The following is a 21,941-nucleotide window of genomic DNA, read 5'->3' on the forward strand; positions in this document are numbered from 1 at the left end:
CGTTTGCCGGGTGAATTCTTGACACCATCTTCAACATTAGATGCAAGCGATTTTATGAAAGAATTGCGTAATAATTTCCGCAATATCGGTCCGACCGAAGCGTCGCGTCATGGCAGTCCGCGTATATTTATTTTCAAAGATCTAGAAACGTGCGATCATGTTTTTGTGCGGCATGATGCATCAAAATCAATTTTACAACAGCCATATGATGGACCGTATCAGGTTGTAAGCCGGAACCAAAAGACATTTACGCTAAATATAAATGGTAAGCATGTAATAATTTCAATTAATAGAATCAAACCCGCGTATTTAATGTCGGATAATATTCCATTACAACCTGACCGTTCACAAATAGTACCGCAGTATGATTCTGTACCATTTGATACCGCGACAACACGAAATGCTGATTTTTCAACTAATCTGAGAAGCGTATTACCTGGTAATAATGTACCACTTGTACCGGAGCAGCACTCACGCACAGTGGAACCATTTACTACACGATCTGGTAGACGCATTAGATTCCCAGATCGATTTCAAGCAGGTTTTTCATAGTAATATTATGTTATATTTTGTGCTAGAATAGCGTTATCTGTAAGTTTTTATGTACATTTATTTTTTTTTTTTTTTGTTTCACGGTGTGTTAAGATATCTACGGCTCCGCTATAGACTATTGTACTGGTAGGGGGGTGATGTAGCGGCTTTGCCGTTGCTACTCCCTGCAGTATTTTGCGGAGCGATTAGGCAGGTAAAGCGGGTTTTCCCCAATATTTCGAGCCCACATCTGGTAGCCAGACTTGGACGAAGTCAGCGAGGGTTTTTCCGCTGGTCACTTGAAAAGAGTTTCCTACGCGTAGACTAAGGGCAAATAAATAGCCTGTGAAAAATGGCGAGTGGGCCATTGACCGACTCGCTCCGCAACCGTGCGCTTCGCGAGGAACTTTGTACGTGTCACACTCGAACAATAAATTAGTACGTGGGTTTAGTAAAAATCGCTACTTATTCAATTACCTACATTATTGACTGTGGTGCACCACTTGTTAATAAAATATGAAACTTTCACAGTCAATATTCTCTTTCTTAACTATTGTGCATGCTACTTATACTTAATAAATGAAAACTTTATTTTGTCATGCAACATGTTCTCCATGTACTCTTGGAGTTTGCTTCTGAAATAAACATGAGGCATGATTTTGTGCAGCATAATATCAATTTTTTTTTCAAAATATTTTGCATTGATGCATCTTCGTTAAATCTGCAAAAACATGCTTTGCACAACTGACATTCTTTGTGTGGGCTAGTACAAATTATTTTCTTCACAATTGCACAGTTATTAATTTCCTGATATTCTTCCTGTGCTATATTTTCAGTACTTTGAGACGCAGCACTCATTTCTTTCATTACTACCTCGGACACTGCATATTGGATGTCTTCTTCTTCTTCCTCTTCTCCTGTTAAAAGCTTCTTCAATGTAAACAGAAAATGTCCACTGCAGACATCTTCACAATTGAAGCCAACACTTTGGCTGAGGGTTAATATTATTAATGAGCATAATTTTATATGTCACCTGAAAGTCGTACGGAGTGGGATGTTCGTCCTAATGCCCAATAGATCGTATGCATTCAAAAAAATTTTCCGAGGAATCTTGATTAATCAATCTTGTCTTGAAATTTTCAAATCCCTGTGTCTTCAATAATCTCCATAGAATTTGAAATGCGGAGATAGTCTTCATCCAATTCTTCAAACATAGTAATCCAGACACTGGCATTTTTGTTAGTGGGTGGACAAAATTCTTCGTGTGCACTGGCTTCTGAAATGACTATCCTCAGTTGAGCTTCTGAGGCTGCACTATGCCCATTAACGGAGTCAAATAATTTGTTGAGAAAGTTTAAGGACTTCCGCTGTCGTGAGGCCTTCCTCCTTCGGTATTTTTAATGAGCCATGGTCTGTTTCCACAACGCCTGTAGTAATAAATATTTTATCAGTATTCAAGCATAACAGAATGTCCATACTATTTATATAGTAAAATATAACTTTTATTTACATTGGTGGCGACTAAGGAATCCTATATGTGACGTCACTGTTTCGCTGAACACTTGAGATGCGTACTTCACTTTCATTTTTGGAATTTTTTCAGGTACCACATGTTCGTGTGTGAGTCTCTTCATCATGGGGCGTACTACGTAGCCAGAGATATCCATATTATATGCCTGTTCAATTATTCTCCATGATGCGAATTGCCTTTCACATTCTTTTCTTCCTGGTGTCACATTTATTTCCAGATCCTTATTTAATAAGTTATTATGGTATATATGGTATATGTTATAACATAACAATGTTATCGTTATAAATGGTATCAATTGAATACCATCTACTTCAATTATATCACCTATAAGCATAAAATGATTGCATTGATTCACAATATTACATTTTTTAAATTATACGGAAAACCTAATAATGTATACGTACGGTGCTCTTCTCCTTGTTTCCATTTTTTCCTCAGTGTGTCTGTCTGTAATGTGTTGATGGCAGCAACATTCGACGATCCTTGATCACATACAGTAGCAACAACTTCTAACCCAGTTTTTTTCAGTGCTTTTACTATATTCTTGATGCACTATATTAATTGTGGTGTTTTTGCTTGGCTGTCGCAATAATTGTAGGAAATGGGCATTTTCCAACCACTGTGTAGTTCTCTTAACATGAAGACAAGGGCATGATCGGGAAATCTTGAAATTCTTCTTGTGCCCCAGTATTCGAAGTCTATTATTTTGTCTTCGTTAACGTCGTAGTCAACATGGGACATCAATGACATCTCGTCCCACATCAATACACACAACTTTTCTTGAGCACCCATGGTATCCGCTTGACCACGTAGATGTTTCATCACAGCTTGTGGTATTCTAGTCATGATTGGAATTTTTCTTAGCATCTTCTTTAACGTGGTTGCACTTGGTAGATTGCATAGCATCCTCAGGAGCCTGTACGATTTAGAAGACTACTTCAGAAATGCTAAGGTCAATATTTTCTCGTTTATTGTGTAGCGTCTTCCCTGAAAACATATTTCATAAAGTTATAAACAAATTACAATAAAATAATACAATGAAAATACAGCATATATTACACAGCAGTAATAAATAGTTATAAGTCAAATATAGTTATATAGCCATACCCAAACACAAAACCAGTTAGAGGCATATGGTTGCAATTAAATAAAAACATAACTATGAAACTATAAAAAGTAAATAGAAAAAATAAGTAGGATAATTATAAGTAGAAACCACAAGACAGCATCGTTCTTTCAGGCAAGTAGGGTGACTAGGTTCATCATTACTGGAGCACATCTTCAGGCACTTCATGCATGTGGAGCAGCGTGCGAAAAAATATTAAAATTGTGAACATTACTTTTCTTACCGGCTGCATCGTGTTGCCTCCCACGTGGACAGTGGTAGTAGTAACAGTGGTACAATTTGTTGTGACTGTCTGAAAATGCTGGATAGCTACTGGTATGTAGCTACATCTACAATTTTACTTGCTTGTGGCATGGATCTGGATGTACATAACTGCATTTCGATAAACATCCTCTGCGTGGTGGATAGATTTTGGAATCTATGTACCAGATTAGATTCTGATAACACCATTGCTCGTTTCAGTCGTGCCTTTAAATCTTCTCTCTTCTTGTGTGCATAACGGTTGCGTTTCATCAATGTTTTAGCAACTTTGTACAATCTAGCTGCTTTTGGGGTCAATTGACACTGTTCTATGTTGTTCTGCAGTAGTGTATTTCTGTGGCTCTTCTGTGATGTTGAACACTATTCTAACTGTCCTGATATTATTAAACTACTTGGATCAGCTTCATTGTGTTCATTAATATCTCACAATGTTTCTTCACAAATTGTTTGAATTATTTCTTCACTGCAATTGTGTATGACACTCTTCTGTTCATTGTTGTTTTGATTTTCTACTACTGTTGTAGCAGAAGCTGAATATACTTCTGTTTCTATATTTTCAGATGCATATTCTTTGTTCTGACTCTGCACTGGCAAATGCAAAGTTGGAATAGCATCATGTCTTAATCTTCTTCGTTGGGTGGAACGCAGAAATAAGGTTTCTTCAAAGTGTCTGTAACACACCCTGTATCTGCGCCTTTCAGTGCTTGTCAGTTTAAGTAGTACAGGACACTGAATTTGATTAACCCAAGACTCTGATAGTACGACGTCTTTGGGAGAGTGGTACGCTAGGATAGTCACCCCCGATGAACACTGTGGAACTGCAGACGCTCTCACCATTTTGTTCTGATGTCCAAATTCACGCTAATGTTTTTTCACACGTTCACACTAATTGTTTGTATAAACTGTCTGCACTTATGTGTTTTATGCACATATATGTCTTTATTCACTGGTTTACACTTCTTCTACTTGATGCTGCACTCCTCTGCAGCTCACTATCCTACTATCCTAAAACAAACTTTACAAAATTTTATAATTTATGCACAAAAATTTGAAACATAAGCTCAAAAATAAGTTCACTGTGTGTCGCTCAATTTATTAATCAAATTTTCAACACAATTCTGTTATTAATAAAACAATGTACAAGTTTTTTATAATCCTCTTCGCAATCCGCAATCAAGGCACACGCTATTGATATGTGGTACGCAGTTTTGGCGGTAATAGTAGCGCCAAAAGTTGAACATCAGTGACGTCCAGTCACGTGATGTGCTGCGATCATGGTGTCATCTGAGATAACTCCTTAGAATGTGTAAGAACGAGTGTCCAAAGTCGTACATAAGAGTTTACTCTCCCTGGATTTCTGAGTATTTATTGAATACGTTCCTCTGCAGATACATATTCTAACGAACATGTAGGATGCGATTTAGATGTCAACAATACGCTAACTCAGACAATGTACATAGGAGAAATACGCAGCCAGCTAATGTTGTTGTCAGACAATGTTATTATCGGATAATACTGTCGTCAGTTAAAGTCACTGTCAGTCAAAATCGTTGTCGATCAAAATCGTTTTCGGTTAAAGGCGTTGTTGGCGAAAGTTATTGTCGGTCAAATCTGGAGTTGGTGAAATCTTGTCGGTGAAAACCGTGTCGGGGAAGTTCCTGTCGGTGATTTTCATGGGACCTCATTTATTTATCTTGAAAACACAAATTATATAATCAAGTTCGCTGTCGATCTCAAACGATACACATCTCAAAAGTGCCAGCTATCCCATTCGCTGTTAATTGAACACAGATGCGTCACGCATGAAAGGCACATGCAGATAGTCCCTCATTACGCGTCAACGTGTGATCAGCAGCGAAAATGGCACACAGTGTTGACCACTTCAGGACTTTGTAACTAAAAATGTTAAGATTTTGTGAGGTCTTATCTGTGAAGTCTTTTGATCAAACTTTTGAACATGTTAACAATTTAATCAATTTAACAGAAGCCGCTTTTGCATATGGATATGCGGGCGATAACAAAGATTAAAATAACGCAGAACAAAATTCATAGGAGAAAGTATACAATATCGTTAGCTTGGGATTGTTATATACCGGTTAATTACGACGTCTTAAACGAGTGATGTTTCCAATTCGAGTGTCCCTGTAACCTGGTATTTTGGCAGAATCAGCAATTCACTTACTGTGCAGGTGTCAAATGTGTGTTGATGACTGACCTAGTATCTATTTCGCGTTTTATAGAATAGGTAGTTTACGAGAAAGTACTTACTCTAGTGTTTACGAGAACACTAGACTATACCTTCACTAGTATGTTACTTGAGGACACCGAAACTATCGTTTTCCAAATTAACCAAAATAATAAATGATAGCTTCGGGATTACAGAACACGCACCATAAATCCCGCAAAGGTAAGCATTAATTGCGACAGGACATTCGACCGCACCATTCAGACAAAGTCCAATCAAATCCTTTATAAATTGTTGTAATTTTTGTCTTTGGTTGTCTTTTGAACTCAAGTATCGAGTACTAAGCCTGTCAGTGCACGCATATTAGTTAATGCTCCACGCGTCATGAAAACTGTGGAACGGGAAGAAGAGACATCTTTGTGAGTCTCCTAACGCCGAGTCATTAGGGTCCTTCTCTCTCGTAAGCTGGTTTTAAGATAACCAAACATTGTCAACTATTGTAAACTATATTTTGTATCTCAGGAAAGAGATATCATCTAACTAAACTAGATTTTGTATCTCCGAAAAGAGGTATAATTTAATAATGTATCTGCATTATTTCCGAAAAGAGATATAATTAAATAAACTACCTGTACCCTTATACGCATGTATTTAAGTGACGACCAGTCCAACTAATTTCTAATCACGAATACTCCGACGATCCCGAGGAAGGCAATAGTAATCTAAACCTTAGATATTATACTGTCATTTAACCCCGGCAGCGTGGCTGGGACGTAACAGAGACAGATGATATGTATTGTCATTTAAAATTTATCTTTCAGAATCTAATACAGCAGTATACTTTATGAAAAATATGGACAGATAAATATAGTTTATCAGGTCACATGTCAGAAAATCTAGTTACTCATTTTCTTGTAATTCTTACAATTTCAGTAACTAACTTTTTAATCTTTTATTTATAATAAGTAATGCAATAACAAATTGCAATATCTAACTGAAAAAGTACATCTGTTAGGCCTTCCAGGTCAGCCTCTAAACAAAAAACTCATTGGTACACCACCGTTTATCGATACTTCCACTACTTAAAAAATGCTGCAAATATGATTCTAAAGCCTATAATAGTGCTGCCAATAATTATTTTCTTGTATTTTATAATATCAATCGGCTTGAAAATAAGGTACAGCACGTACCGAAAATGATACAGACGGTAAGAAATGTGTTAATGGAGTTGATTAGATTGATATTTATTGGAGAAATTAAACTAATGTAAAAATATTTTCATCTTAACTTATATAATTCATATAGTATATTATTATATCATAATGTATATTTGACGTTTCGTTGTTTTCTGCAATAATCAAATAATCATCCTTTTTTAATGAAAGTATATTGTAAAATTAATTATTTCATCAGTAATCACCATACGATCCGATAGTTCCATTAATCAAGTATGAAAACAGTTTTAATAATATTAAAGTAGTATTCTAAACCACATTTTACGTTTATTTTCTGTCTGATTCGATCCATAGAGCGGAACATGCGCTATCGCTGCTTCCAACTTCGCACTTGCGCTGTTTCAGTATCTGTTCTCTTGAGTACACGTTCTTTTGCCTCTCCGACTTTCATACCGGCAATTTATGTACTTGCATCTACTAAAATGTGAAAGTTTAGTAAAAATAATGACTTTCTGTCAACGGTCATTCATATATTGAAGTCGATTGGATAAGTAGTGCGAATGATTGGCTGATTGTATTACAGAGATTAAAGTTCACAAAGGTTTGTCTAGTTTTTTAATAAGATAAATTATTTACGGAATATATTCAGAATTTCTTCCTTCCTTCTTGTGTATGCATGTATTATGACGTTATAGCTATTTAAGTTACGTTGGAAGATTAGTTAAAAAGACAAATTATTTGTTTATAATTCTACTATATATTTTTATGTGTCCTCTTCATTTATACAACACTGGTGTAGTTTGTAAAATATTTATCGTAATAAGATATGTATAATTGAAAAAATTAAGTGAAATCGCATCAATCAGGTGATTATGTACGAAGCTTTTCAATGCACACTAACAGTAAAATTATATACCGGATATAAAAGCTTGAAATCATACTAATTACACTAAGTGATTCATAAAAATTATGTGTGTTCTAAAATTGTGATTGTAGTAAGTTTTTGTCAATAGTAATTTAAACTTTTGTACAAGAATTTAAAAAGAACTTCAATGCTATCTAAAATGGCTTTACGTGTTAATTGCAAAATAATTTTTCAATAACAGTTTTATATCTATTCTAAGTCTTTTACAAGAGTGTAACTATAAGTATTAAATCATTTTTCAATTTTGGTAAGATATCTCTGTTTGGAATATTTATTATACAAATACATTGTGCATGTAAATAATTGCCATTATAAAAGTAAATAAAAATATGGAAATTATTTAATAATGTACAATTTACATCGTTTTCATTTTTAGAATTTTAGTACAGATTTATACGGTGTGTTAGAACACATGTAGAGGAAATTTTAGAGGGTGATTCCAGAAAGTAAGGCGTCAAAAAGTGAAAGTATGGCGGCAAAAACAATTAAATTACGTTTGAGTTTTAGTTTCTTAATTCAAAGCGTATCAAGAAAATAGTGACTACTGAAACCACTAATGTATAAGGGCTCTCGCTTCACACAAGTATGGTAAAACTCTGTAGTTCTCGCCCAGTGCAATGACTCTTATAATCACTGCTATCTACATATATATATTCTGACCCTCGTCACGAGCTTTGCACTGATACGATTTTTCGAATTTCTGATAGATTTAATCAATATTTAAATGCTTATTGTTAACAAAAAAAAAGTTCTGCCGACAATTCGTTATTCTTGATGCTTGTCTTATTTTGACATCTAAAATAACTCTCAATCTCTTTTCTCACCTGTAGTCGAATATCTTACGCATTTCTTTCATATACACTCAAATGATTTCAATCATTAATCTATTCATAAGTGCAGAAATGTACATGTTACACCATACGCTAGATATTCATACGGATAATTTTAATAAATTGCTACAACTTTGGATAAAAACGTGTAGAGCTCAATAATGCGCTACTCAAATGATTTTTAATTGTACTTTAAATTATGTATGCTATTGAGGATATATGTTAAAACATTTATAGAGAGTTTCATAAGTTCGTAGATCAAAATATAATGACGTAGGAGATTTTTATTTCACTCTGCTGTGTAATTTCTCAATAGGTGACAAAAATAGGTGATAATCAATGTTTAAAGTAATTTCTAACTTATACATCCTATATATGTAAAATCAAACTTAAAAAAGGAAAACCATTTTTCTGTTTAAATTTGATTTACTTCGAATATGGAATCCTTTACAAATAAATGTTCAATGCTTGTAAATAATACAACACTTGCTAGAAAATTTTACTAAATTTCTATAATGCATTAGCGATCGGCTCCTCTGGGGTAAATATTATATGGTTTAACCCAGGCCTGTTAAAAAAAAGCATCCTCGCCTTCCCTCATCAGAGGTTAGACTTTTTAGAAACAAAGTTGCTGTTCTTTATCAATTCGACATTGACACTCAATAACTGAAAATTGTGGAAAATCGAAAATGATCATCAGTTGTTGCCTAAATGATTAGACTCATTCACTCTTTGGGCTACATGTACTCCAAGGCCCTATTATGCATATGTTAAAAACCGAATATTGTCCGGTTGTACTTTTTAAACTTTTTATAAAAATACATTACTGCTAACATATTAATCATTTAAAAAATAGTAGTACCATAATTCGTTCTATTTTCCTGGTAGAAATGATATCAGATATTAAATACGATGTAATTCAGATTATAATTAATAAAATTATATAAAAAATGTATTTGAAAAATTTACAATCGACTTTATTGAAAGTAGATAATGTGACTTACAACATTTGGCTTGACTTTCATCAGACGAATTCGTAATTCTTTTATAACGATACAAGGCTAGAATTTGAGCAAGGAACATGACTGTATCAACAATTTTTGATTCATAACTCGAGGTACTGTAACAAGAAAAAGACTGTTTTCTGAAGATTTCATTTCTTTACGTACCGATTTATGGCATCGGTCATGCCAAATCTTTCTTCTTTTTATTTGTTTTGTTTGATGTCGGTAGTACTTCTCGTGGTTTCTCTACTCATTTGCTAAATCATATTGATTCTAGGTATTATTTTATTTTGACGAAGAACATATAATAAACATAGAGGAGAATAGTGTTTAATAGGATAATACCTTCGATAACCCAAATTTTCTTCAAAAGGTATTTCTTAACACTTTTCTTCCGAGAATATTTGTTCTTGTTCTTGCTCTAGGATATTTCTATTCAGCCACAGTCAATTCTATATTTTATTTTAAAAATAGTAATGTTTTTTCCTGGCAGTTTATGTAATGCTTAACAGTAAAAGATCTGACGTCAGTAGAAATCAGTTAAGGACATGAATTTTAAATGACCTTCGTGCATAGTTCTTTCTGTACAAATGAAAGTGTTTGTTTCTGGCTTCCGTTGCCACTTTTGAAAATTGCCCAATACGCAAAATAACACTTTCGATTATAATTGGTTCGTGAATAAAAGTTTTATTCATTGTAGTTGTTCTGTAATGCAGTTGTCATCCGCGGATAAAGTTTAATGTACATTTCTGTTATAGCTATAGCATATAATGCAAATTTTTGTGTTGTTTTTATAGTCACTTGATATGACTTCGAAACGATATATCAATTATATATGAATTTCTGTAATGGCAGATGATATTCTATGATGCAAAAAACTCCAACTGGTGTTACCGTATTTGTATTGTGTGCATGCGGCGGAGGTCGTCGTAGCGCTTGATTTGTTTAAATTTTTCGACGTTTGAATGAACCGTTTCGAGCGTTGCACGACCCCCTAGACCGCGCGCCCATCCATCGGTCATGCCGATCAAGTAGTAGAACATGATTATCTGTCGTAGCAATCAGATATGTAATTGCCCTCGCGAGTCGCATCTTTGTGCTCCAGTTTTCGCCTTTACGAACCACGCCCCTCAGTGTACAAAAGTGGCTATCTGATTGCAAAAAGATCGAAAATGCGACTGTTAAATTTTTGGTGTCATTTAGTTACTGAAACTAGTATCGACTTCAAAAGTGCCGTGTAGCAATGTACTTTTCCTAATAAACTATGATAATGATATTGGATTACTTTAAACTTTGTAGGTTCTATAGCGGAGGGTACAACCTTTTTTTACAGAATAAAAATGTTCAAAAATTAATTTTCTTTCCAAGTATACGGACTAAAAAATACCCCTTGTTTTGTGTAGATATTTTAGTCTTTATTAAATGTGTTAAAAGTGACCGTTAAAATTTTACCGTTAACTTATAATTTAATGTTCGCCGTTTCGATTTATGCGAAAATTAGTTGCTACTTTTTGCTACTTTATTAATAAAGTTGAAACTAACGGACCGTTCGTGGGCCGCTCTAGACGTGCCTGTTCACAAACATAGTGACGATACTGATTCTTAGGCGAACTTTAACTACTTTATTGTGGAAATTTATTATTATTAGTATTTTTCTGTATTATTATTGCACTTTCTTTGTATAATACAAAGTTCAATATGCTTTGTACCTTACTTTCTAGCATTTGACATATTATTCTGTATTATTTCATATACCATTATGTAAGTATCATTTTGTATTATATCATGTATTGTTTTGCATGATGTTACGTATTATTCAGATTTTTGCAACTATAAATCTTATGTACAACAATTGTGTTATATATGTACAAAACATTATATAATGCAAAATTAAAACAATCATAAGACATGTTCAGAATTTTCATTTTTTTATAAAAATATTTAAATTTTTGTTTTAAACATTTCATGTTTATATAGTATAAGAACTATGTTGAATAACAAATAAATAAGATTTGATCAATTTCTTGTTAAAAAATTTGGCCCTCTAACCAAGGAGTGTTATTGTTACATTGTACAGGGTGTTAGAAAAGTAATGGTCACGGCTTCTAGGGGTGAAAGTAGACCTCTGGATCGGTGGACATTTGAAAAAAAAAGTTGTCGCAAAATTGTTTATAACAATGAAAAAAATTGTTAAAGTTTTTTATTGAATAAATGTGTTCTATGTGTCGAGTAGAAAAAAGGTCTAAAAGGAACCGTGGTCCGGAAATGCACTGTTTAGGCGCTATAAAATTGTTAACATATACGCAGGAATGAGCGTGGCAGGCGCCACTCACACAGAGTCTAGCGCGCGGCTAACGCACACAAAGACGTGTGGACCAGCCGAGCAGTCCACTGGTGTGCGCCTGCATTGTTCTACACCAGCACGTTATGCGTAAGAGAAAAACAGACGTTTTCGCTAATTTCTTGCTACGCATTCCCGTGACCCCGACACACGCACATTCACGCATATTCGTTTCTTTAATCCTTTAAGACAACAAAGACGAAATGGGCATGAATATATCGATACACGGAGCAGCTGAAATACGTCAATCTTTCAATTGCTCCTTATCGTTTCGTGTAAGCAACAAACGCTAATGATCCTTCAACATGTAATACCACTAATTGAGAACACTTATATTTATTACTATGTAGTAATGTTAGTATCTTTTAATAGTTAGAAATGTATTAATTAGTACATATTATATGAATCTATAACGGTATGTAACGATATATAACAATATTGCGTGTATTCATAGAGTCTGTATTTGCATTAATACGTGCTATTGACGAAGCGAATCGTAATTATGTAGAAGCTCGTGAAATATATAGAGAATATTTAAGAAATTGTGGAGGACGTAATTAATGATATATAACAGTATTATTGAAAAGAACGTAATTAATGATATATTTACTAATAAATACTTACTTAAGAATTTTGTGAATTTCTGAAGCTTAAAATTACTTTTACGAGTTGTCTTATTGAATAATGGTTATTAAACAACCGTTTTGCACTTATGTTCTATATGTAATTTTCAGTACAATTACAATCTGTAATTGTTTTATATTGTGCTTTAAATTATTAGCAATTTCAAATAGGCAAATATCAATAATATACGTATAGTATATGATATATGTAATATATATTATTCTTCTCAAATTTTTTTAATGATACTTAGATAATTAAGTCTCATGTTTTAAATGAACTATGTTATATTTTGTTTGTAAACTACTATATCCTTACATGTAAACAATTATTTAAATTAATTATATTAGTAATTATACTAAAAAATTGCTAGAGTAGATTATTTTAGTAAAAAATGCTCAATTTGCCAGAACGAGTTATTTGTAGGTTAACGCATCAATGCAAAACACGGTTCAATTATTAATGAAAATACAGACTCTATGAATACACGCAATATTGTTATATGTCGTTACATACTGTTATAGATTCATATAATATATACTAATTAATGCATTTCTATTAAAAGATACTAACATTACTACATAATAATAAGTGTAAGTAAAACTATATATAAGTAATAAATATAAGTATTCTCAATTAGTGGTATTACGTGTTGAAGAATTATTAGCGTTTGTTTCTTACACGAAACGATAAGGAGTATTTGGAAGCACACATTCACTGGCCAAAGATTGACGTATTTCAGCTGTTCCGTGTATCAATAAATTTATGACCATTTCGTCTTTGTTGTTTTAAACATTTTAAAGGATTAAAGAAACGAATATATAGTGAATATGCGTGTGCCGGGGTCACGGGAATGCGTAGCAAGAAATTAGCGAAAACGTCTGTTTTTCTCTTACGCATAACGTGCTGGTGTAGAACGATGTGTGGCGCACACCAGTGGACTGCGCGGCCGGTCCATACGTGTCCGTGTGCGTCAGCCGCGCGCTAGGTTCTGCGTGAGTGGTGCCTCGCACGCTCATTCCTGCGTATGTGTTAACAATTTTATAGCGCCTAAACGGTGCATTTCCGGACCACAGTTCCTTTTAGACTTTTTTTCTACTCGACACATAGAACACATTTATTCAATAAAAAACTTTAACAATTTTTTTCATTGTTATAAACAATTTTGCGGCAACTTTTTTTTCAAATGTCCACCGATCCAGAGGTCTACTTTCACACCTAGAAGCCGTGACCATTACTTTTTTTACACCCTGTACAATTCACTTGAGATTACGAAAATAAGACTGTCACAGATAAAATATGGGAAGAAGTAGGAAGACGTAATTCTATAAGTAAAATAATATATGTTTTACTCTTGTATTTTTAGTGTTGGTGGTTTAAATAACAACTTTCGGGTTTCCGATAGAAACACAGTATAACTAGTATATTTATATTGTTACACACGAAGACTCAAAAGGAGTATCGAACCTTTATTTATTTTGTCCTGGTCTTTGATCTCGCCACGAATACTACAAAGGTTGACTCACTGGTCGCTGACTTCTTACTACTGCCCGCTTCTTTTTTATATCTTTTCTTATTGCTTGCTTAACGTTGACTTTTCGTTTGGCTTATCTTGTTTGCGCTATTCGGACCGCGGCCGGTCTCGCTTAAACGTTAGCCTTTCGTTGGGCCTGAACGTCGACTTTTCGTTTGGCTTACTTGTTTACGCTTTTTTACACTGTTTGGACCGTGAGAATATAAATGTAAGTGAATACTGTGCATATCTGTGCACTCTGTTTTTATATGTAACGACTTTCACACTCTTTATCCTACGCACGCTCTTGCTCATATTGCTTTTAATGCTTCTATGGAAAACTTAATATTTAAAATCATAGAAATAATTGGTAAAATCGTTTCTGATCTTGGATGCTGGCCTACTGAATCAAATAATGCGTTTGCTTTCATCTTCCATAGAAGTATCATTCTTACTCTTTCTTTCACTTAACTGCTTTGTCATTTGAAGGTAGTCTAACTCATCATCTGCACCTCTTTCTCGGAAAAAATTGTGTAGGATAAGAGGACATTTAATAAAAATGACTGTTTTATGTGGCAAGATTACTACACTTTTTGTCGGAAAACGTCATTTTACCATAAGAAGCACCAAATGCACATTCAATACATTTTCTTGTTCTGGAGAGCCGTTTATTAAAGTTTCCTCTTTGCAAAATTAGTGTTCTTCGTGGATGTGGCCACCAAAGATATTTTTTTAAGGAGTATACTTCATTTTAAATTGCAACATTTAGAAGGACAATGTTACAATCAGGCAGAGGGTAGTAGCTTGACAGGATAGTACTTTACATTTTTCCAATTTCCACAGATGAAAAGAGTTGATTCGATAAAAGTATTTTCATCATTTTGTTTACCTCTACCCTAGCACTAACTTCAATTGTTATACATTTTTCTTGAACGTCTGCAACTTCTTGCAGTACGATAGAACGATATTACAGATAATTGAAATAGTGAAGAACGGAGTTTGACGGACGTCTAGTTTGACAATATTTTCCGTCAATACACCTAAAATAGCTGGGAAATTTTCACTGATTGTAAAAGTCATTAATACTATTTCTTAAATGTTTCATTGTAACATGACGTTGCGTGTTTCAAATACAATCATTCCCACAGTTGATCTACCTATTTGAAAAGTAAATGCTAAGAAATGAAGGACTTATCTTGTGACTATACTGCGTTCACTGAGAGAATGCAGTCGTTTCACGCAGATGGCTTCCATTGCCCCGACTGACTTTTCCATTGAGATTGGTGAAGGATTCAAGAGCCTAAAAGGACACGCCTTGCTTCTTTCTACTCTGTATACCTAGTGTCCAAATGAAACAAATGTTTCTATCTATTAAGAAACAATATTTATTGAGATATGAATGTATAAGAATCCACAGCTTATTTGATTATAAAGAAACAGCAACGGTAGAACTGTTTCCTAGATTTCCTACAAAATGTTCGATGCGACCAGGTAGTTTATGACACGGGAAATCTAGGGTCGTTTATGGTATTGCAACGCAGTAAGAATTCTGACTAGTACCAGTATGTTTTCGGTCGACAGAGACGATATTCAAGAAGATTTTTATTTGCTAACAGAGCCGCATTAATACTTTCGGAGAAAACTAAAATCTAAAAGAATATCGTTTGCTTGCTCAAAATTTCTTTCACACCGTTTATGCGCTAACACTTGAGGAAGTGACTTTCTTTAGAAATGGTAGGACCTTCAAGGGCCCAACAAGGGGTTCATGGGTAGGGATGTGCTCGGGAGTGACAGAGCCAATAACTAATGAGCGTAGGCGTGAACTGCGTAAAGGGTATGAAAACTCGTCAACCGACAACTGCGTTCTCCCAGTGAACGAAGTATAGATACCTGTAATACCATGAAATCGATAAAAATTTTGCGACCAGAGTGACTACTAACCCTGAAATGATACTGTTTTCTCGAACTGTCACACGACACACTGGGTTTTTCAAGTTTAGTGTGGTTCTCACATATTATTAATATGCAAAAAATTCTGCAAAAATTAACGGATATCTTTTCAAATGCATAGCTTAAGATTACAAAATTCAAATCTTAAAACAAATTACAAAACATTTTTCTTTGCAATTACAAGGTATTTATTAAAATATGACGTACGTGAAAATGTTATAGCTATATACCGAAGTGAAATAGATCCATTGACCATTTTGTACGTACAGTATTATCTCGTAAAACAGCTGCACATCGGGACTATCCGCAGCTCTTTTACGGGGCTGGTATACATACTATTTTTTTGCCTTTCATCCTCGGCACGGTACAGCGAAATATAGGGACGAGCCATATATTTTGTTCGGCACTGCCAGAGCACACGTGCGACAGGAAAATACAGAATTAGGATACTCTAGCAGATTGGATCACATTCGACCTACACTAGTCTTTTAATTGTTGGATCGGCAAATGTGCTTTTCACGAAGGTTGGCGATCCAACCTGTTAGTTAGAGTATCGCTTACATCCTCGAATTTTTTCGGGCGCGAAGTCTCACCAGAACCAGATGAGATTTTACTACAGGTTTCTTTTGTTCAAAACCACAAGATCGCATACTTTAAGATCATTTTCTTGCTGTGATTTTGTAATCTCGCGATCTGATTTTCGAGTTAAAACGGTAGAAATTGTTTCGTCTTAGCAAGATCTTTTTCTATTTTTTAAATTCACGATTTATTTTCGACAGACATTTCAGATTTTTAAAGCTTTTTGAAAGTAAACCGTAACAGATACAACAAAGTGCATAAAAACATTTTACTCTACCTCTACCTCTAAATGCATTTGTAAAATTGCAGAATTCTCTGATTGTTAGTTTGGCATAATGGTATGTTATTTTAAGGTATTACTATTGCAAAATTAAGGCAAATTGAACACTATGTTATAGTATATTTTACGCTTCAATTTGGATCTCCTATCACACCATAAAATTTGGAAGGCTATATTATCTGTTACACCTTGTATAAGTTATGTGTAGTAACTATTTTTAATTATTACTCAAACAAAACGCTCTTAATTGTATCCCAAAGACACTACTTGTCGCGCCACTCTCACGGTCCGTTGCTTCTGGTGCTCAAGACCCAAAAAGTTTCCACTCCGCTGCCGTAGGCACTTTTATCACTACCTTGCCCCTCTACTTCTCTCCTTCCGTCGATGCGTTAGGCTCTTGAGGTGCGGCACTGTTCATATCGGAGGTGTTCTAGGTGCTCTTCTCTCTGTTCTTTTCTTTTGCTAACACTATATAAACTTCGTACATATGCATGTGTGTATTATTCTTGATGTTAAAATAATTATTATTTGTAACTAAAATTAATGTTTTAGAATGAGTAAAAGGTGCATGGCAACGATTTAAATCTGAGCGTGATTTGTAAATGTACTTCCCTACGTGGGCTGCGTATATGCACAAGTATTTAACCCTTTCGGTACGGAGGAGCTGGCCGTAGTTATACATTCGTGGGACGAGGTAGTTTTCCACGAGAGTGGTTGCACTGTACGGCGGCGTAAGCCGCGAAACCATGTTTTGCGGAACTCATAGAAATTTCGAACGTGATTGACACTAAACTTTTTATTCGGACCGCGACAGGCATCGGTGGCTGATGCGGCATTTAATGTGTTTAAAAAACATTTCTAAAATATTTATACTGCTTTGTCGTAACCTACACAGATCCTTGGCCGAAATCAGATTTCGACGGAGTCTTATCTCGCGGATCAGACGGAAAGACAGACAAAACAGGCGTAACGCTTAACGTTTTAAAATCATCTATTTCTTCATAGTACATTAATAAATGTCGTATTCATATAACGCACCCATCCATATAGCGCACCATAAAAATACACCTTAAATTCACCCATCCATATAATGCAACGATAAAATCCAGTTAAAAAATCAACCCATCCATATAGCGCACCAAAAAAATCAACCCATCCACATAGCGCACCAAAAAAAAATATAAAATTTAAAATTTTAAAACAATACGTTATTTGTTTAGTACATAAGTACAAAATATTCCTTTATGGGTCTAACCTTTCTACATCTATATACATTTTATAAAATATTGTTCACATAAATAAAGTTTATTTCTGTAAAACAATTCGTCCACTCTATTCACACACAAAAAGTTTTTTGTTAAATTTGGGTCTTTTATTTGAGAAGTATTTGATAATGATATGCGAAAAATCTTTTATACCTAAAATAAAATATAATTTGTGAGTAATAAAACTATGTGCGAGATGTTATCATAAGTAAATTTTAAACAAAAATAATAACATAATACAAAAACGTTTTATTGATTAATTCTAACCTTTTTAAGCATATTTTTTTGAACAACGCACACATTATCTTCACATTCTATGTTTTTTATTTTAAATAAATCAGAGCCAATTCTTTTAATAATCTTCCATGCACCTGTTTCATAGAAATCTGACATTTTATCTTTTTTCGTCTTAACATTTGTATCAAAAGATTTGCTTAAAATAACAGTATCTCCAAACTCAAAATTAATTTTGTTATAATGAATATTGGCGTCAGCTACCATTTTTTGAATATATCTTTTTCTGTATATTTCATTAACAACATTTGGAATTGACTCTATCTTTTCTGATGTAACGAGATTGTTTTCTTCAAGTTAATATTCTCTTTGTTTTATTTACTGTTGCTATAAATGTCATTGTGGTTTTTTATAAATTTTTACTCTAAAAGAAATTTGGAAAAAAATTGCACGAAATAATGAAAATACAGTTTGAAATCTTATATAAAAGACAATATTTTTTACTTATAAAAATTTAATGTCTATTAAAAGTGAAGTAATAAGAATATTTTTACAATAAAATAACTGAATGTAGCATTGAAAAAAATTATAATATACGTTCGTTCAGAGTGTTTGAGATTTTCTTTCAAACTTTACACTTTTTACAAGTCTTTTATTGTTAAATTCAGAAATGATATGTTATATTTTTAAAGTTTATCTAAAAAACTTTGCGATTTTTATGAATTTTTGAAAAAGAAACTTCAAAATCAAAAAACAACAACCGAACTGGTCAATTTTTTTTATTTTATATAAACTTAAATGACATTTTAAAAACAAAACTTTTTTATGATATCGCGTTTCCCTCCAAATTTTTGAATTTTAATTTATTTTCCCGCCAAATTCTATATAAACAATCTAACCCCCAAGGGTATGCGAATAAGTAGAATATGATCAGGGTTGCTGCCAAAAAATCTATTCACACACCCCCAATTATCTAATCCAATGTTGTATTCATCCCTGTCTTTTTCGATTTTCTTCCTGGTAGTATATCGGTATTTTTTTGGTGCACTATATGGATGATGTCCCATATGGATACGACAATAAATAACAAAACTAAGAGAGTAACATAATAAATAACAAAACTAATAGTATAATATAATAAATGACAAAGCTAATAGTGCAACTTGGTGTGATAGATTTCGAAACAAGGGGAAACGCACAAGCACACATTGCATTGTTGACACTGATGCATCGATTCACGTCTCACACCACTAGCTGCACATACAACACATCTTCGTTTTCGATTTTTCTTCCCCGACTGGTATACTGAAGGAAAATGTCTCCCTGTGAGCCTTGTGGGATAATTAGTTCCTGACCTGCTGCACCGATGATGTTCATGATCTTTGTGGTATTCCTGTAATACTTCCTTGATCAGCTGAAGCTGAAATTTCGCCATTGACATTTGTTTTTTTGTGGTGTCCTTATATAGACAGAATGCGTTCCAGACGCAAATATCAATCAAGTGGAAAAAGTATTTCCGATACCACTTTAAGCTTTTACGAGTTGTATCGATAGTACTTATAACCATATCTGATTTGTCGATTATGCCCATTGAAGAATTATAATCTATTACGCATTTTGGCTTTAGAATGAATTCATTTTTTCTTGACTTTTTTGGTACTTCTGCAAATTCTTCGTTATGGATAGTAGAAAGCATATAAAATTCCTTTCTGTCAGACCATTTCATTGCCAATAGATTTTCAGATGAGCGGAACACTGCCTCTCCTTTCTTCAATTTATCAGTTATCTTCGGCATATCTTTCCGTCTTTTTTGCACTGTGCCACAAGCGTTCGTACCGTTTTCGTGGAGTAGATTAAACAATGTGGGACTGGAAAATCAGTTGTCTAGATAAACAGTATGGCCTTTGTTTAGAAAAGATTGCAAAAGCGACATTACAATGTTCCCTGGCTTTCCAATTCGGTAGTTACAGCAGTACTAGCCCCACAATAAATGATTATATCTTGGATATAACCTGTTTTGCAGTCGCAAAGAAGGAATGATTTTATTCCAAATCTACTGCGTTTCGAAGGGATATACTGTTTAAACGACAGACGGCCTTTGTAGAGGAGTAGACTTTCGTCTATACATAATCGTTGGTATGGCTGAAATGCATTGTTAAATGATGTTCGTAACATTTCCACTACTTCATTTATTTTGTGTAAACGATCAGTAGTGTGGCCGACTATATCCGTAAAATGCAACATTTGCAATAATGAAAAGTAGCGATCCCTACTCATAATTACACTAAAAATATCGCTTCGGAGAAGCTTATCTTTAGACCAATATTCCTTTAAGGACAGCTTTTTGTTTCGCGTCATTAATAACGACGCAGCAATAAAACAATATAATTCATCCACATCCATCCCTCCTGAAACGTCCAAGTAATCCCTTTTGAGTTGTCGACACCAGTATTTGTTGGTTTTTTCCACAATAAATTTAACTAAATCTAAAAAAAAGCATTCGGAAGTAATCTAAAATACTTGACGAACGACTTAAATTGTTCCCTACTACTCCCGAATGATGTGGCGTAAAATTATGAATTTTTGGACTATGCTTCTTAGATGTCCATTTGATGCTAGAAGGAGTATCAATTCGTACTTCAGGCACTTCTGCTTCTTCGGACCCCGAGGTGCTAAGTACACGTGCCGGATTGTTTCTCCTCCTTTTGCGAAACGCTAAATAATATTCATTTTCTTCGTCAGAATCACTTTTTGAGGCAATGATTTCCTTCATCCATTGTTCTCCTTTCAAACGTTTTACACTCATCCTAAAGGGAACTAAATTCAAATTGTAAGTTATACATTCAAAAAATTAACAATATAAACAGACATACCAATTGGTTTTTCGTAGCTTATCTATAAAGTAGCTAATGTAGCTAAAACATATAGAATTAAACATACATATTTACACATAACTTTCCGCGGGTGCCGGTAGGACCCAGAGAATGTTTAGTGGATGCCGCCACTGGGCGGCGGCAGTACCCACAGATCGTTTAGTGGATGCCGCCAATGGGCGGCGGTAGGACCGAAAGGGTTAAAGGTCAAAGCAAGAAAAAATATCCTAATTCTGTCTTTCTCTTGACATACAATACTTCGATAGCAAACAGAAAAATTTATAGCTCGTCGCTGTAAGGACCCTCTTAGTCGCTCAACGAGAGGATCCTGTCTGAATGGTGGGGATAGTCGCGAGCATTTCTGCGGAGCTTGAATCTCGGCCGTTTTGCGGGACAGTACTGTATTAAGTTTGTGAGCGTAGTAACTTTTATTGATATATAGTTTCTGCGAATAAGAACTGTGTTCCAGAGTGTTAGTTGATACATGGAAGAAGTAAAAATTCGAATAAAACCCAAGACAATAACACAACTCCTTATTATTTATTAAATGTTATATACTTGTTACATTTAGTAATATATGTGTATTTTCAAAATGACTGCCTTCGTTTATCGAACAAAATTCCACCCTTTGTGTACATGACTCAGAAATGCTTTTGATAAAAGGTTGCTTTATTTCTTTTAAGCTGGTACGTACCGCTTCTTGCACCTTTTTCTTTG

General features: G+C 34.2%; 2 protein-coding genes across 5 annotated transcripts in view; one reads left to right on the plus strand and one right to left on the minus strand.

Annotated features, from left to right (window-relative positions):
• Nucleotides 1–3,855: 3,855 nt before the first annotated feature.
• On the minus strand, nt 3,856–4,293 carry LOC143186512 (uncharacterized). Its single transcript, XM_076390194.1, has one exon. It carries the CDS (start codon nt 4,284–4,286, stop codon nt 3,873–3,875), a length of 414 nt encoding a protein of 137 aa, XP_076246309.1. The 5' UTR covers nt 4,287–4,293; the 3' UTR covers nt 3,856–3,872.
• Nucleotides 4,294–7,268: 2,975 nt separating this feature from the next.
• LOC143186418 (uncharacterized) overlaps nt 7,269–21,941 on the plus strand; it is a 58,901-nt gene continuing 44,228 nt past the window's right edge. For all 4 annotated transcript variants that reach the window (XR_013003046.1, XM_076390091.1, XM_076390093.1 and 1 more), the window contains exon 1: nt 7,269–7,410. The gene's annotated coding sequence lies outside the window, so the exon portion shown is untranslated. The remainder of the gene's footprint in view (nt 7,411–21,941) is intronic.

This window comes from Calliopsis andreniformis, unplaced genomic scaffold, assembly GCF_051401765.1.
Source record: "Calliopsis andreniformis isolate RMS-2024a unplaced genomic scaffold, iyCalAndr_principal scaffold0001, whole genome shotgun sequence".
Classification (NCBI taxonomy): Eukaryota; Metazoa; Arthropoda; class Insecta; order Hymenoptera; family Andrenidae; genus Calliopsis; species Calliopsis andreniformis.

What these genes read in the sequence shown, in the direction of transcription:
- LOC143186512 (XM_076390194.1), bottom strand. Translation starts at nt 4,286, where the DNA reads ATGGTGAGAGCGTCTGCAGTTCCACAGTGTTCATCGGGGGTGACTATC.